At 31.6% G+C, this 14,730-nt stretch overlaps 1 protein-coding gene and 1 pseudogene across 1 annotated transcript; both read left to right on the plus strand.

Annotated features, from left to right (window-relative positions):
• The first annotated feature begins 791 nt into the window (after positions 1–791).
• On the plus strand, positions 792–1,816 carry LOC114726565 (uncharacterized; annotated as a pseudogene).
• A 4,939-nt stretch (positions 1,817–6,755) lies between these two features.
• On the plus strand, positions 6,756–8,320 carry LOC114726561 (two-pore potassium channel 1-like). The gene is made up of 2 exons (XM_028913164.1): positions 6,756–7,678; positions 8,157–8,320. The coding sequence occupies exons 1-2, from the start codon at positions 6,756–6,758 to the stop codon at positions 8,305–8,307; spliced, it is 1,074 nt and encodes a 357-aa protein (XP_028768997.1). The 3' UTR covers positions 8,308–8,320.
• Positions 8,321–14,730: the final 6,410 nt, after the last annotated feature.

Below are 14,730 nucleotides of genomic sequence, written 5' to 3' on the forward strand. Positions count from 1 at the left end.
CATTACACAGCGGATAATGAGTTGACAATAAGAATATGAACGGCCTATTGCAAAAGGCAGTTAAATTTTGACATGATGAATATTGGCCCTCAAAGAAATAAGGACAAATAATAAAAATAGGTCGATAACTTTAAAATAGTAATTAAGAATAAACAGAAAAATGTAACTTCGGAAAATATTGATCTATTGCAGCTTTGATTTAATCCATATACTCGAGTATATAATATAAAGCATCCAACTCAATAAATAATACTCCTCCGGTCCTAATTATAAGACCCAATTGACTTATTTGAGGAGATTAAGAAGTAAGTTAAGTTGGTTATTTTAATAAATAAGTGTTGTCATTCCTAAAATATCCTTGCTAATAAGTATATTGGCTAAAACTATCATTATTAGAAGGATTATCTTGAAAAAAAATGTATAAATATAAGAGACAAATGGATTGGGTCTTATAATTAGGACCAAATAAAAAGTTAAATTGGGTCTTATAATAAGGACAGGAGTATATGTTGGCTTCTTTTTAGATAAGGGTAAAGGATAACATCGAAAATACTTTTAAAGAAAAGACTAAGTATGAAAAAATGCCACAATTTTTCCTCAAAGTAATAATTGTGTGAGGCTAAGGCTCACTATAAATAGGAACGAGCCTAGGAGCTTAGAGTTCCACTCATAACAACACAAACAAGGGCGACTCAGTTCTTGCAAGGCCATCCCTCTTCATATTCTCTCTTTCATTCTCTCTCCATCTTTATCTCTCATTCTGAAAAAAGAGCCTTAGGCTTCTTCTTCTTCTTCCTATTAGTAGTCTTCAGGACATTTCGGCCATGTGTTTCCATAAAGGAGAACAGATGACATCCCTTCAAATTCACCAGATGGATCAAAGTGAAGATTGGAAAAAGCTGCAAAAACAAGGTGGTGATGAAAAGGTTCAGAAGAAGCAGCACTTTCTTCCGAAAAGAATTTTGCAGTTTGTTTTCTCAGTTTCTGCGTTCTCTTTCTTACTTTGGTACTCCTTTGGTTGTTCCATACTCCCTCATGATGAATCCATCAATGCCTTCTTCTCCACCTTCCTCTTCTCCATCTCTTCCCACATCTTCGAAAGAAAATACATGTTCCTCCTCTGTAATGCAATCCTCGCTTTTCTATCCAAAACCTCACTTTACCTATCAGATTCTGACTTCGATGATCGCTCTCTTCAATCTGCAAATGCCATACCAGTTTCTCTGGAAACTCCTTCTCTTATGGCTGATCAAGAACAAGAAAAGAAGCTAGACCATTGTGAGGAAGAAGAACAAGTATCAGAAGCAGATGATGATGAAGAACAAGAAGATGGAGATCAAAATTATGGACGCCTCTGCTGCTAAAGAGGATGAAGAAGTGGGGACTACGCAAGATAGTACGGAGGTTATGGTGGGGACGCAAGATGGTGAAGCTGAAGATGATACTACGGTGGCAGAAACTGAGGAATTATCAAATGCAGATGAGTTGAACAGAAAGTTCGAAGAGTTCATAAGGAAAATGAAGGAAGAGATCAGGATTGAAGCTCAAAGGCCGCTAATTGCAGTCTAGTAGTATATGAAAGGAAGACAGACAAAATTAAGGGGCCAACTAAATTAAAGTGCTTCAGTCTGATTTTGAAATGACTAAGCCTTTCACAGTCTGTGATGCTATAATATTATGTCACGTCGTTTTAACGAGGCTGTAGTGTAATTTTATATCTTTGCTTTATTGAAATGGTGGTGTTGCTTCTTGTCTTTCTAGCTTTAGTGATCTTTAATTAATACATTAATAAAGTAGCTTCTTGCTTGCTTCTCTATTGAATAGTTCATGACTGGGAGATCAATTAAGATATTGAGAATGATGAAATAAGTTGACTACTTTAATTTCAGGGATAGGTGGTTCGATATAAACCTGAAGATCAGCACAAGATTAAAACAGCTCGAGTGAGCTAGAGAGCTGTTTAAATTTCGAGGGACTTTCATCTTCATGACAGATCAAGAATCAGAATGAACTAGATCGTTTATGTGTGTGGAAGGTGCTAGAATGGACAAGATAAAGTATTACGTTTTTTAAAGGAATCTAATATTAGAAGTTCCCCAAAGGTAAGGAAATTAGAAGTGTTGGGGACAGCGTCATAGCTCTCTTTTTTGGCCAACGACAGTGTCATAGCTCTCACAAATTGTCTTAACCAATTTTTTTTTTTTTTGGGGGCGGGGGATTGAACTTCCTGTTTTTTAATTATTTTTATTTCTAAATCATATGTTGCACAAATATATATAATATAATACTTCTCTGGTTCTAAATATAAAACCCTTATACACACTAGTGTAAGGGTCTTATATTTAGGACTGGAGGAGTATAATATAAAATATAAACAAAAAAGTTAAGGTAACCTTATTATACCACATATTCAACTATAGATAGAGAAAGATAGGGAGCACATGTCAATCAGTGCTATGTTTTTGTCTCGGCCGGCAGGTTTTGATGAGAAATAATAGCCTACAAAACTATTATTACTTATCTGAACAACACACACACACACACAAACAAACACACAAGATTTCATGTGTTTAATTAATTCCCTTGTCGATTCTAATACGTGTAATTAGTGAATTTTACGATCATTCTCATTCTTCTTCTAAATTAAAAAAGCTGTTGGTGTTGACAATTTATTATTATATCACCCTTTTAGGTATAATTAGGATTAAGCTTAAAAAAAATCAACATTCATTCTTTATAAAGTTTAGGTTAAAAGACCTTCAAAAAATATAGAAGTAATTGTTTCCAAATAGTAATTTTTATAGTGATTTTCAAAATTCTTTAATTTAAATTTAAAACTTATAAAAGTCATCAAGTCGTAATTATTTATACTCCCTCCGATTCACAATATATAAATCACTTTTAGAAAAATGATTTGATCTAAAATATAAGTCCCTTGAAGAGTAGTTAATGCTTACTTGTCATTTTTACCTGTGCAATTAATGTTTAAATGTAACTCATTAATTATAATTTTTTTCCCTTCAAATCTCATTTAAATGGGTAAAATTGGAAAAAAAAAACAATTTGAGACATATTTACTGAATTAATTACTTTTTTTTTATAATTCTGATCGATAAATTAGTTAAAGCGATGGGAGGGTATATATTAATGGGGCTATTGTCCTTTGCTTTTGTATGTGGATAGGACTCCGATCATCCTCACGCATGAGATGATATTTTCAAATCTTTTGTGAAAGGGGAGATAAAAAAAGGCTCAATTATTATTCAAATTTGCCCAAAGAATACGACTTGCAATAAGCTGCAATTCATTAAGTTGATTAATCGTTGCTTTTAGTAAACCAATGAAAGAATACGACATTAATTAATATCGTACAAACTTTCCACGTGCCTCCATTTTTATGTGCAGCATCAAATCGTCGTTGCAACCCTCACCATCCTTTTTTCTGGCTCATAAATCTTCTCAAATAATGTAGGTCCAACGTACACTTGATCACTAAAGATATCAAATATAAGAACCTATTTTATTTCTCAAATTTATAACATGTTCTAAAAAAGATCCTTATTGATTATAAAGTATTTCTATCTAAGTGTAATTCTAATATATATGATTAAATAAAAGTAATTTGAGGAAGTAAACATGTATTTGTTATAAATAACTCATTTAACTAATTTTTTTAATCTCTCTAAATTAATTATTTAACTCTTATATTAAAGATCAAATGTAGTATATTCATTTATCATATGAATTAATGTATGTTTTCTAATGTTATTTAATTTTTATGTTGTTATTATTTTGTATTCAAAATAATTAAGTTATATTTCAGCTTTAAAAAAATTGGTTTTTCAATCAATCAAAGGCGTATATATTAATGTTTTTTCTTGCCACCATACATATGAATGCTTGGTGCGTGTACAGGATGAATAATATATGTAAAGAAAGATTTATATTAATATCAAGATAAATATAATATTATTTTGTTTATTATTTCGTGCAATGCATAGCATATGATTTCAATCAAAAGACAGCATATATAACTTTTTTGAAAATAGAAAAGGAGGCCAGGTGATGTGAATTTATCTTTTAATGGTGTAGGAATTGAAAGGAAGTAGCTCGTTGCTTCCATGAAGGACAAACTTTGATTAGAATAGTTTTTTGTTGAAAATAAAGTTTCTTACAATCTGACCTAAGAACCGTTAAACCTATTAACCCTGTATTCTAAGATTGCCTCTATATAATCATATGTGTGTCCTAGAGTATTCCATTCCGTGGACTAGATCATATATATTCTTTCCGACAAATGAAAAGGCTCATCAACTTTATCGTAAACATTGTATGTTGTGTTCCTTTTGTCATGTACCAGAAAGAGTACAGACACTAATTTGTTGACAAAAATATCACTACATAAATTTCAAAAAAAAAATAATGTGAATGTTAATGAGGAGGCTTCTAAAATATTGTGGCTATTGGGAGAATGAGAGTTATTCATTAATTTGATATTTTTAGGAGAAAATATCATGGACAGGGTTCTTTTCCCAAGGGGGGCGGGGCCCTATTCTGGAAAGATCATATAACAACATCCTGAATTGAAAAGAACCTCAACAACCTGGAAATTAATGGCCTAATAATTGCCAATAATTCATGCATCTATCCCTCCATGTATTGTCTTTGTGCGTAGAAAAATCTCCATTTTGATCTTCTGTATAAGACTAATTAATGCATCTCAGCTATTCCCTCGGTTCATTCCTGATCACAGTCCTGATTTTCATTATAAAATATATAATCATAAAGGACCAAATTAAAATCATTGGAATCATAAAGATGAGATAGGGTACATAAAAAATTGTGTGTGTGTGCGTTCGAGTTCTTTCTATACACACACACACACACACACACACCTTTAAAAAATTAAGCAACTACTCATTTGTATGAAGTTTCAGATAATTCAGGGTCTCAGTTCCACTTAGATGTAGATTGTCCTTTTATTGTTTAACGCAAGGCATAACTATGAGCATCCACTATGAATTATAGCTAGGTATAACTAATTACTTATTATTATAAAGTATATAGGTATGGATCTACATTTTTTTAAAACTAGGAAAAACTAATATTTAATTTTTATATTTTTAATTCAGTTATGATTCACTTTCTCAAATTTTATCAATTTGTCTCTGCATTTTTAGAAAATATTTAATTTCTTAGGAACTGAGTTGTAATTATCAAGTCATAAAATGCCAAAATTAATGGATTCAATAGCTAAAACTTAGGAGTTGAGTTGCACCAAATTAATATTTAAAAATTAAATGATAATATTAAAAACATACTAAATGATTATTCTTCCCTTTAATATCAAGTTATTACTTTTCCCCCCTTTCACTCTGATGTTTGCTATTAGCATTCTTAATTCATATTTATTTTTATTTCTTGCAAGAATATACATGATGGTGGGTGAAGATCATTTTCATCTCCTCAGTTTGTAACATTTTCTAACCAAATAAAGAAAAAGAAATGAAAGTCTATTTAATTCAGTGAAATATCCATCAATAAGCATATATTGATTATTCATTAATATAAATCACAAATACAAATATTGTAGTGCATGTAAATAAGTACACAAGAATAGCTAAATTATTTATAGCCTTAATTTTTTTTTTGTCTTCCTGGGGAAGAGAATTTTTCTTTTTCTTTCTTTTATTTCCTTAATCTGTGAGCAAAAATTGCATCGTCCTCACGATCTTGCACCTCAATTAAAAATAGACTAAATTTGGATTTCAACTTTTCTATCCATTATACAAAATTAAATTTGACTTCTAAATAGTGCCTCATTCTTGTCGCCCTGTGCACATGAATGGATCTGGAAAACAAAAATGAAAGGAACAAAGATTAAGGTCTGAAAATGTCCACTTGGAAGAAGCAGAGAAAATTTTGGGTATCACTGTCTCGGAGGAGAAAAAGAGTTGTTCTTTCTGGATCAATGCACAGTACCTGCCTCTGATAGAATCAAATTCTTTTATGAATAGGTTGTTCTTCAAGAAAAATAAAATTTCTCAGGTACCAAAAGTTTATCTATATTTTCTTATTCTTCTGACTATTTGTTGTGTGGCTATGAATTAAGAAATTTTTATATGTGGGTCTTATAAGCTCGCTTGCATTTTCAAGATTAATCATTTCCATGAGGAATTCGGGAAGTTGAAAAACTTCTGTCTTCTTGGACCTCAATTTACTGGGAATTATAGGTGCCATTGATTTTAGATCTTATTAACAATATGTATTTGTAGCTTTTATCTGTTCATTGAAGAAAACATACAAAGAACTAAACTCTTCAATGAACGAAGACTAGATTTTGATTCGATCTGTCAAATAAGCAAAACTGGACAGCTAATGCAGTAACCTTTACAAATATCACCGTTTCATAACTTTTGCTGAAAATAAGGATACACACACACACATACATAAAAGAAGGAGACAGGTATAGAATTAGAACAATGTCAGTTATCATCTATAACTAACTAACCAAGAAAAAGCAATTCAGACAAACTTTTAAACCATAATGTTGTCTGAAAACGGTTTTCACAGCCAAGGAGAATTCTTTAATTACCAGCTAATCCATAATTAAGGAAGAGGCATTCTAGTGAAGAGGCGCACCAATCATTGTTTAATTTGTCATTGACGCACTCCATAGCTATCTTCTAATTTGTATTGTTGGTTCCTCAGGAATCCGGTTGTGACACATGTATGAAGTTTTGTTCAGTAAATTGATGGGTGATCATGAGGTTCAACAAAAACCAGAAAAAGAACCCTTGCTTTCGTATTCAAAAAATCATACTTCTAATCCCAATAAGAAGATGAATGACTTACAGAGAAGAAGGCGTCCCCCGCACGGGGATGTTTCTTCTGAGAATGGTATCAACAAGGAAGAAGAAAATCTGATTCAACAAACTCTACAATTATCAAATTTAGATTCTGAATTCAAATCCAAGAAACTAGTCTTATTGCTGATCTTAACTGCTTACCTAGGATTAGGAACCCTATCCTTCTTCCTCATAAGGAATCAAATAATGGGCATACAGACCAATGGCTTCCTTGATGCCCTATACTTTTGTGTCGTGACTATGACCACAGTAGGGTATGGAGACCTTGTTCCCAACAGCAAATTGGCCAAACTTCTCGCAAGTGTCTATGTCTTCACAGGCATGGCCCTTGTAGGGATGATCATGAGCAAAGCAGCAGATTACTTTCTTGAGAAGCAAGAAATCCTATTGGTTCGAGCCATCCACATGGGCGAAAAAGTGAGTCCCTCAGAACTTCTTGAAGAGGTTGAGGCACAAAAAGTGAAGTACAAGTTCTTGATAACATTAGCTGTTCTTCTAGTGCTCATGATGGTGGGAACTGTTTTTTTGCATTTGGTTGAGAATCTAGAGCTTTTGGATGCCTTTTATTGTGTTTGTTCTACTGTTACTACATTAGGATATGGTGACAAGAGCTTCTCCACAAGCACTGGACGTGGTTTTGCTGTGTTTTGGATATTGAGTAGCACCATTTGCTTGGCTCAGTTTTTCTACTATCTAGCTGAACTCTACACTGAAGGTAGACAAAAATCACTGGTCAGAACTGTTCTTTCCAGAAAACTCTTACGCTCAGATCTTGAGGCCGCAGATCTTGATCATGACAATGTTGTTAGGTAAGACAATGTTATATAATTCCCTTGCCAAAGTGTCCATATGTGCTAAGTATAGTTTATATCAGCATTTTTGTCTGTGATATGTGCCAAGGGATATAGTCTTATATGTAGTTTACAAGGAAAAACCATATAGCTTGAGGTATTAGTGGTATAGACAGGGAAAGTCACGGGGAAGCCCCAGTTAAGGAATTTATTAATTGCTAATAGCTCCCCTTCACGTGTCAATCTGTGACATTTATAGTCATTCTGTGGTATTTTGCCATAGATGGAACCTGTTAGTTATTAAGTTCCTTACTTTAGAGGTTTAGATACTTTGTGATTTCACCCTAATAGTATAGCCATAATGATGAACGTGATAATTAGTGACTCAGCTTATATAACAGGCAGTTCCTATAGCTGTCTTTTTCATTTTATATAACATTTGGTTCTATCAGATTTGGAAACTTACTTTTATTTACGCATTTGCTTTTATTCTCAGCGCCGCGGAGTTCATTGTGTACAAGTTGAAGGAAATGGGAAGGATCAGTCAACAAGATATTTCTATTGTGATGGATGCTTTTAGGAAACTTGACTATGATAAATCAGGAACTTTGACTGAAGCTGATCTCGGATATTCTGGGTCATCTTGACCATACATGTCCAATACCCCATAATTGTGATGACATGTAAGAAAAGAGAGTTAATTACATTATTACCAATAGAAAATTTTGATTTGTTTTATCATTAGACGATTTTTCTTTTTGGTCATTGATGAGAAAAATATTGTAAAAAGTTTTTGTCTAACCGTGAATATCAAAAGGACTTTTTTCTTCGCAAAAGAATATTAAAAAGATCGACTTGCTTTTGAATAAGTTTCAAGCAGGAATATTGGAATTTGAATAAACTTTGGAACAGGATACTATAAAGTGCAAAGCCACTCTTGGATATTAATATGTTAAAATCCTTTTTCCCTTCTAACAAAAGGTTTTAACAATGAAATAAAATCAAAAGAGTTATATATAAAGCAAAGTGATGATTCATCAAAAGCTATATTTTTTTAACTGCAATTACTTGGCCAGAAATAAAAGCCATTTAGTTAAATATTTGTGGTTGCTAATTCTGATGCACCGATCTCAATTTTCTTTGCCATTCAATTAGTTCAATCAATTTTTGACTAACTTCCAGCCAAGTCAATTTCTAAGTTATCCATGTTCTGCAACTATGATTAATTCATCAACTTCTCGATCTGATTAGTCAACTTGATCTCTTTTTTCTGCTTCTTGAACTTCCTGTAAAGTTGATCCTTCATCCACTCAAACTCAAACACTTTTTACCCTTTTAGACTATTTGCTTGACCCACTTCTCAGCTGAAGCACGTAACTGCGATCTGCTAATAACAACTAACGGATATTCAAGTCGCCATGTTTTTTTCTGGTTTAAGTCAAAATAAACATGATAGATTAGCTGCCAATTCCTATTACTATTACTTTATAAAAACTAAGAGGGGAAAAGCTAATGAGGACAAGAAGCTATTTGTTTGCATGCACATGGTTAACATGTCAGAAATTCAGAATCCTTTACGTTTCAGCCAAAGCAATTCACATGAAAGAACAATACATATGAACAGATAAAGCTCAAATCTTGATCAGTCATCATCGGCATCATCATCATTTCCAGAAACTTTTCAGGCTTTTCTTATTTCCATAATAGCTTCATGTTTCTATCACACGGATCACTTTACAGTTTACACATAAGAGATTTATACTGATACAACAATAACCTGAACTTAAGAGACGTACGTGGAACAACAACGACCTTAATCGGATCAATCTGAATTAGCTCGAAGCTCCTCAGGATAATGTTCCGTTCTTCCTGCTACGTAATTTAAGAACCCTTCTCCAGCTTTTCACCATGAGATTCAGAAGAGAACTTTGAAACGCCTCCAAAAGCTATTATGGCGATCAGGAACACAGTGGTGGAAGCAAAGAGAGGCCAAAAGTAAGCCAAAATGGTCAGAAATCTCGGTGCTGCATATAGAAGCAAGGAGAAGGATATTGATACTGCTAGTGCTATGATGATGTAGTATCTGTATTGAAGAAGCTTTTCTGGAACATCCATGGATAACGGCATCTAGCTTCAATGAGAAAAGGAGGAAGAAGTGACGAGAGAGACAGAGAGAGAGAGATTGTGTAGAAGGAGGTTTCCTGTTGGATAGTATTATATATATCTGAAAGATTCTGTATGGGAAATGATGTTTCAAATGATTTTTATAAAGCTTACTTAGCCCACATGCCACTTGGTGTGTAAAATTCTAGAAAATTTCCCAAATTATCCTTCCATGACTTCAATTCCACTGGTTAAACAAGTCCCCCAAAGATAAGGTACGAAAATATATCATACATTCATACTAATATATCTTGTTAAAGGATTGATATAACCATTATTATATATTGAGAAAAGTAAGAAATAAGATTCATGTCATATGTTGGCGAAAAAAGATTCATGTCCTATGTAAATATTGTAATAATTAAACTATCTATATGAATATTTTTATTAAATAGTTAAACAAGATCTTTTCCATATGTTTGTAATTTTTAGGAATTATATTATAGTTTCTAAGAAAGAAAAAAGTGTAATATAATTGCTTTGTGCATGTCAAGATCAAACATAGGAGATAAGTGTAGCTTTATTAGGGAGAAGAGATAAGGAAGGGCGCCAAGTGGCAATAATGATCATTAGGAGGACCATTAATAAATTAGCGGAAGACGAGAGAGGGGCAAAATGATAATTAGGAGAGGTGGTGGATGGGAGATTGGGAAATGGCAAAGGAATAGATTCTTTGGCAGCTTCCTTCAGTGGTCGGTTGGCAGTATTCCCTCTTTTTCCAATTCTCAACAAAATTGAATGAACCGCTGAGGAAAGGCATTGCTTCTCATTCTTGCTTTTCCATAATGGAGGATTATCAACCCACTCTAAATTATTATTAAATTAATCAAACACAAGGTTTGTGGGCTAACGCGGCCACAAGTTTTGTTATTATTATTCTTTTGGTTTTTAGTTTAAGGTTTCTTCATATTCCCAACTTTCCCTAATGTTAATTTCTCAGCAAACAAGCAGTGATCAGATAAGTTCAGGTCCTTTTTCCCCCCCCCCCTCTCTCTTTTTGGGAGATTCATAAACGTCTTGGGTTAATTCATATAATCTATAGTATCGTGATTTTATGTTTATGTGAGTGGGTCCCCATCTTTTTATAATTCGGTGTTTAGTCTTTTAATGGTGTCTCTTTTCTTTTCCTTTCTTTCTTTTAATGTGCATTGCTATTATTATGACATTTTAAAGAAGAAATGTAATCATTGAAAAGTCTTATAATAAGTAAGCAGTATGTAATGATAAATTCCAAAGCGGAAAATGAGAATAAGTCTATATTGTTAACTTGTAAGGACTTTTTATTAATTATATATATATTTTTAGAATCTCATAATAAGTTCTCATGTTCATCATAACATTGGATAAGTACTGCTTCCGTTTCTTAATATAAGATATCGTTTGACTTTTATTTTGGTTATAAATATAAGACTTCAATCTATTTTGTCTCATATATTTATATATTTTCCCTCAGAGTAATCCTTTCAATAATAGTAGTTCTAGCCAATGCACTTGGTTAGTAAGAATATTTTGAAAAAGCAACACCTATTTATTACAAATAACTAACTTAACTTATTTTCTCAATCTCTTCAAATTAGTCAACTAATCTTATAATTAAGACTAGAGGTAGTATTATGAAAGATAATGCCTTGACAAATAGTATTGAAAGAGTCTATGATTTGAACCTTTTTAGTCGCTTAGGTTAAATAAAAAATAAAACAAAATTATGCAGTAAAACACAATTCGGGTCGTGTCTTTAAAGAGACTTTTATTAATTTTTAAGTTAACTAAATGACAAAAGAATTAAAAAGAGCGGTGAAAAAAGGATTTTTTAATAAAACTAATTATGAAAATAAAGAAATAATTATAAACTACTTTTTGTATTTTTAATAAAAAGAGAATGAAAAATGAAAATTTGGGTTTTAGAAAATCAATGATGAGAATGCTTCTTGAAAACAGAACGTACCTATCCTTGCTTAATAAAAATATGGGAGTAAAATAATGTATCAAGTTAGAAAGCAGTGCCAAACATGATTTGGGTCAAGTAAACTTAACATTTAACTACCTAAACGCTAGGTAGTAATCAAATTATCAAGATATCTTTAAAAATCACTTGATGTGCAATTTAAATCGAGTTAATAAAACTTGTTTTCCTCTCAAAGAATACTCACGGAGTCACTTAATTACAGTACATCTCAATCATAAAATCTAACAACACGCTAGATAAAACAATCTTAATGAATGCAAAGGAATTATATATAAATTCAAATTCCAAGTAATATAACTCAAATTAAACTGTAAAAATCCAATTAACATAAATTATAACACATAATCTCGATATCCAAAATAAATAAGAAGAATCCTAACACAAGAAAAATCTAATAAAGTCCAAGAAAAAATTAATTGAAAAACTAAATACTTCTCTAGTTCAAACTCCAAGCTCAAGCTACTCTTCCATTAATAACCAACTTGGACATCAAAACATCATATTCTATTTATATATTTATTGATTATTGATTGAGGGCTAAGGAGAGAACACTCATATATACCCTCTCCTTCACGCATAGAGAGACCCCAGGCCGCCCACATAGCAATTTTCATATCCTGTCCACACGCATACACACCGATGCCAACATAATAGAATTAGCATTTAAAGTGAGATAAAAACATGATAAGATTTTTTTTAAAATTTTTAATTTCATACAATCAGTATTTAATTCAAAATATCCACAATCAATGCAGATTATCTCACTTTAGTTAACAAATATCCCAAAAAGATATCAAATAATATATTAAAATAGGGATTTATCAATCTAAAATGTGTTAATAAACTCTATTGTATTAATTTTTTATAGGATCAAATAAATTGTAATTTGCATCTTTTGAAGTTCTAAAAGTCTCCAATAAGAGATATTTTCCCGTTTATTCTGTTTTTTTTTAACTACTAAAACCACTCCACTCTTTCTAGAATATGCCTAATTTCGCAACCTGAAAAGCAAAAACACTTTAGAGGATCCATTAGATAAAATCTGTTGTGTGGTAGTGGCTCTTTGAGGTAAGAAGTAAGCTTCAATCTCATTAAGAAGATGGCATCTATCACTCACTCACATTGAGGTAAGATGTAATCTTCATTATAAAGCGGGAGGCAATCAGTTAAGCTTTGATGTCGAAATATATTATTATTTAGTTTTAATATTTTTAATGATATAGGCATGAGGATAATGTTTAGGAAAATTTAAATACTCACTAAATATATCAAAGAATTTAATATATTTTTAAGTTTAACTTGTAAATATGATTTTTTTTGGGGAATCTTTTCTATTTAATTTTCTTACTTGGAGCCAGAGTGTGATTTTTCCTTGTTTTTATCTATCCTTTTATTTTGTTTATACTTAGTATTATCTCTTAAAATTCTTATTCAACATAATGAATTTGGAAAAAGATTATCTCTTAAAATTCTTTTTTTTTTCAATATTTCTTTTCTAGTTGAATATAAGCAATAATTAATGAACAAAAGCTTCCTGTGGGCTTCAGATTTTGTTGTTGAAGTCCCCAAAAAGCCTTCTACTTTAAGGATGCTTATTAGAGAGTATTCAAGAGTTGCTTTGCTTGAGAAATAAGAATGGGCCATATGTGTTAAAGTCCTTACTATTGGGCCCGTAAAAGAGGCAATTGAAGCCCAATTTTAAATAGAAGCACTTTTGAATCAAAATATTTAAGTTCAATGCTCCTCTTTAATGTTTTATTACTTTCTTTTTTTGAATAAAATTACAATATATGAAAAAAAAAATATGACGATTTTTTCAATAAATTTAAAACAGAACATTTATATATTTTCACATGAATATTACTATTGTAAGAATGATTATATTATCTGTATTAATCTATACCACTTAATTTCCGATATGAACCATTTTGTTCTCTTCTATTTTTATTTCATTCACCAATCTATAACTGGCTGAAAGAATCAACAGTTTATGAAACATATGTATGTGATTTAAACAATTGATCATGACTTATATCTACCATCAATATATAAATATTAACTAAAAGTAATTCAATTATTCGAGAGAGAGAGAGAGAGAGAGAGGGAGAGAATGATCCAATCGCTTTCAATGGAACTATCATTATAGGTAGATGCTTTTTGCTAATCATCTTCAAATAATCCTATGATTTCTATCTATCTAATACTAGAACACAATATGTTAAGGATTAGTTTCTCTAGTTCATCAATATTACACAATCAGAAATCATCAGTTCCTCAGTTGACTATTTATCACACTCTTAATTAAAAAAAATGTATTGATTATACAATTGACTAGATCATCAAGCCATAAAACATTTATATTTCAATGAAAAAAATCAAGAAAAAAAAAAAATATATATATATAAACTATCAAATGAACAAAAAAATAGTTAGGTTGATTTTGATTCAGACTGAGTAGCTAGCGAACTACAAAATTCATATTTCAGTTTTCAGGTATGCCTAGTCCAAAATGGTACCCTGCTCCTTTCTAAAGAACATGTAGCAGAACATTTTAGGTGTACCCTTTACTGATAAATATTTTATCCTAAATTACTTGTTAAATTACTACTTCTTAATTTACAAAAAGCTTTCTCAATTTGCCTAACTCAAACTAATTAAAATAATTAAGGCTTAGCCGGACCTCATTTCATCCACATCACCATCAAACCGGAGTTAACAGCAGAATTCAACAGAGAAATTATCTATACTCATATCACTAAAATCCAATTGAACTGTTTTGATTATATTGATATTTATTTGTTACTTATTTTATCTATTTTGCCTTGAAGTGAGTAGTAGTAGCAGTTGTTGGTGAAATTAAAATCTTCCTTCGTCACCATGTCAAACCTGCAAATGTGCAGACCAAGTATTAACCATTGGTAGCAAAGTGCTTGATGAGGGA

This window comes from Neltuma alba, unplaced genomic scaffold (assembly GCF_004799145.2).
Source record: "Neltuma alba isolate B1F8T4 unplaced genomic scaffold, ASM479914v2 tig00012389_pilon, whole genome shotgun sequence".
Taxonomy (NCBI): Eukaryota; Viridiplantae; Streptophyta; class Magnoliopsida; order Fabales; family Fabaceae; genus Neltuma; species Neltuma alba.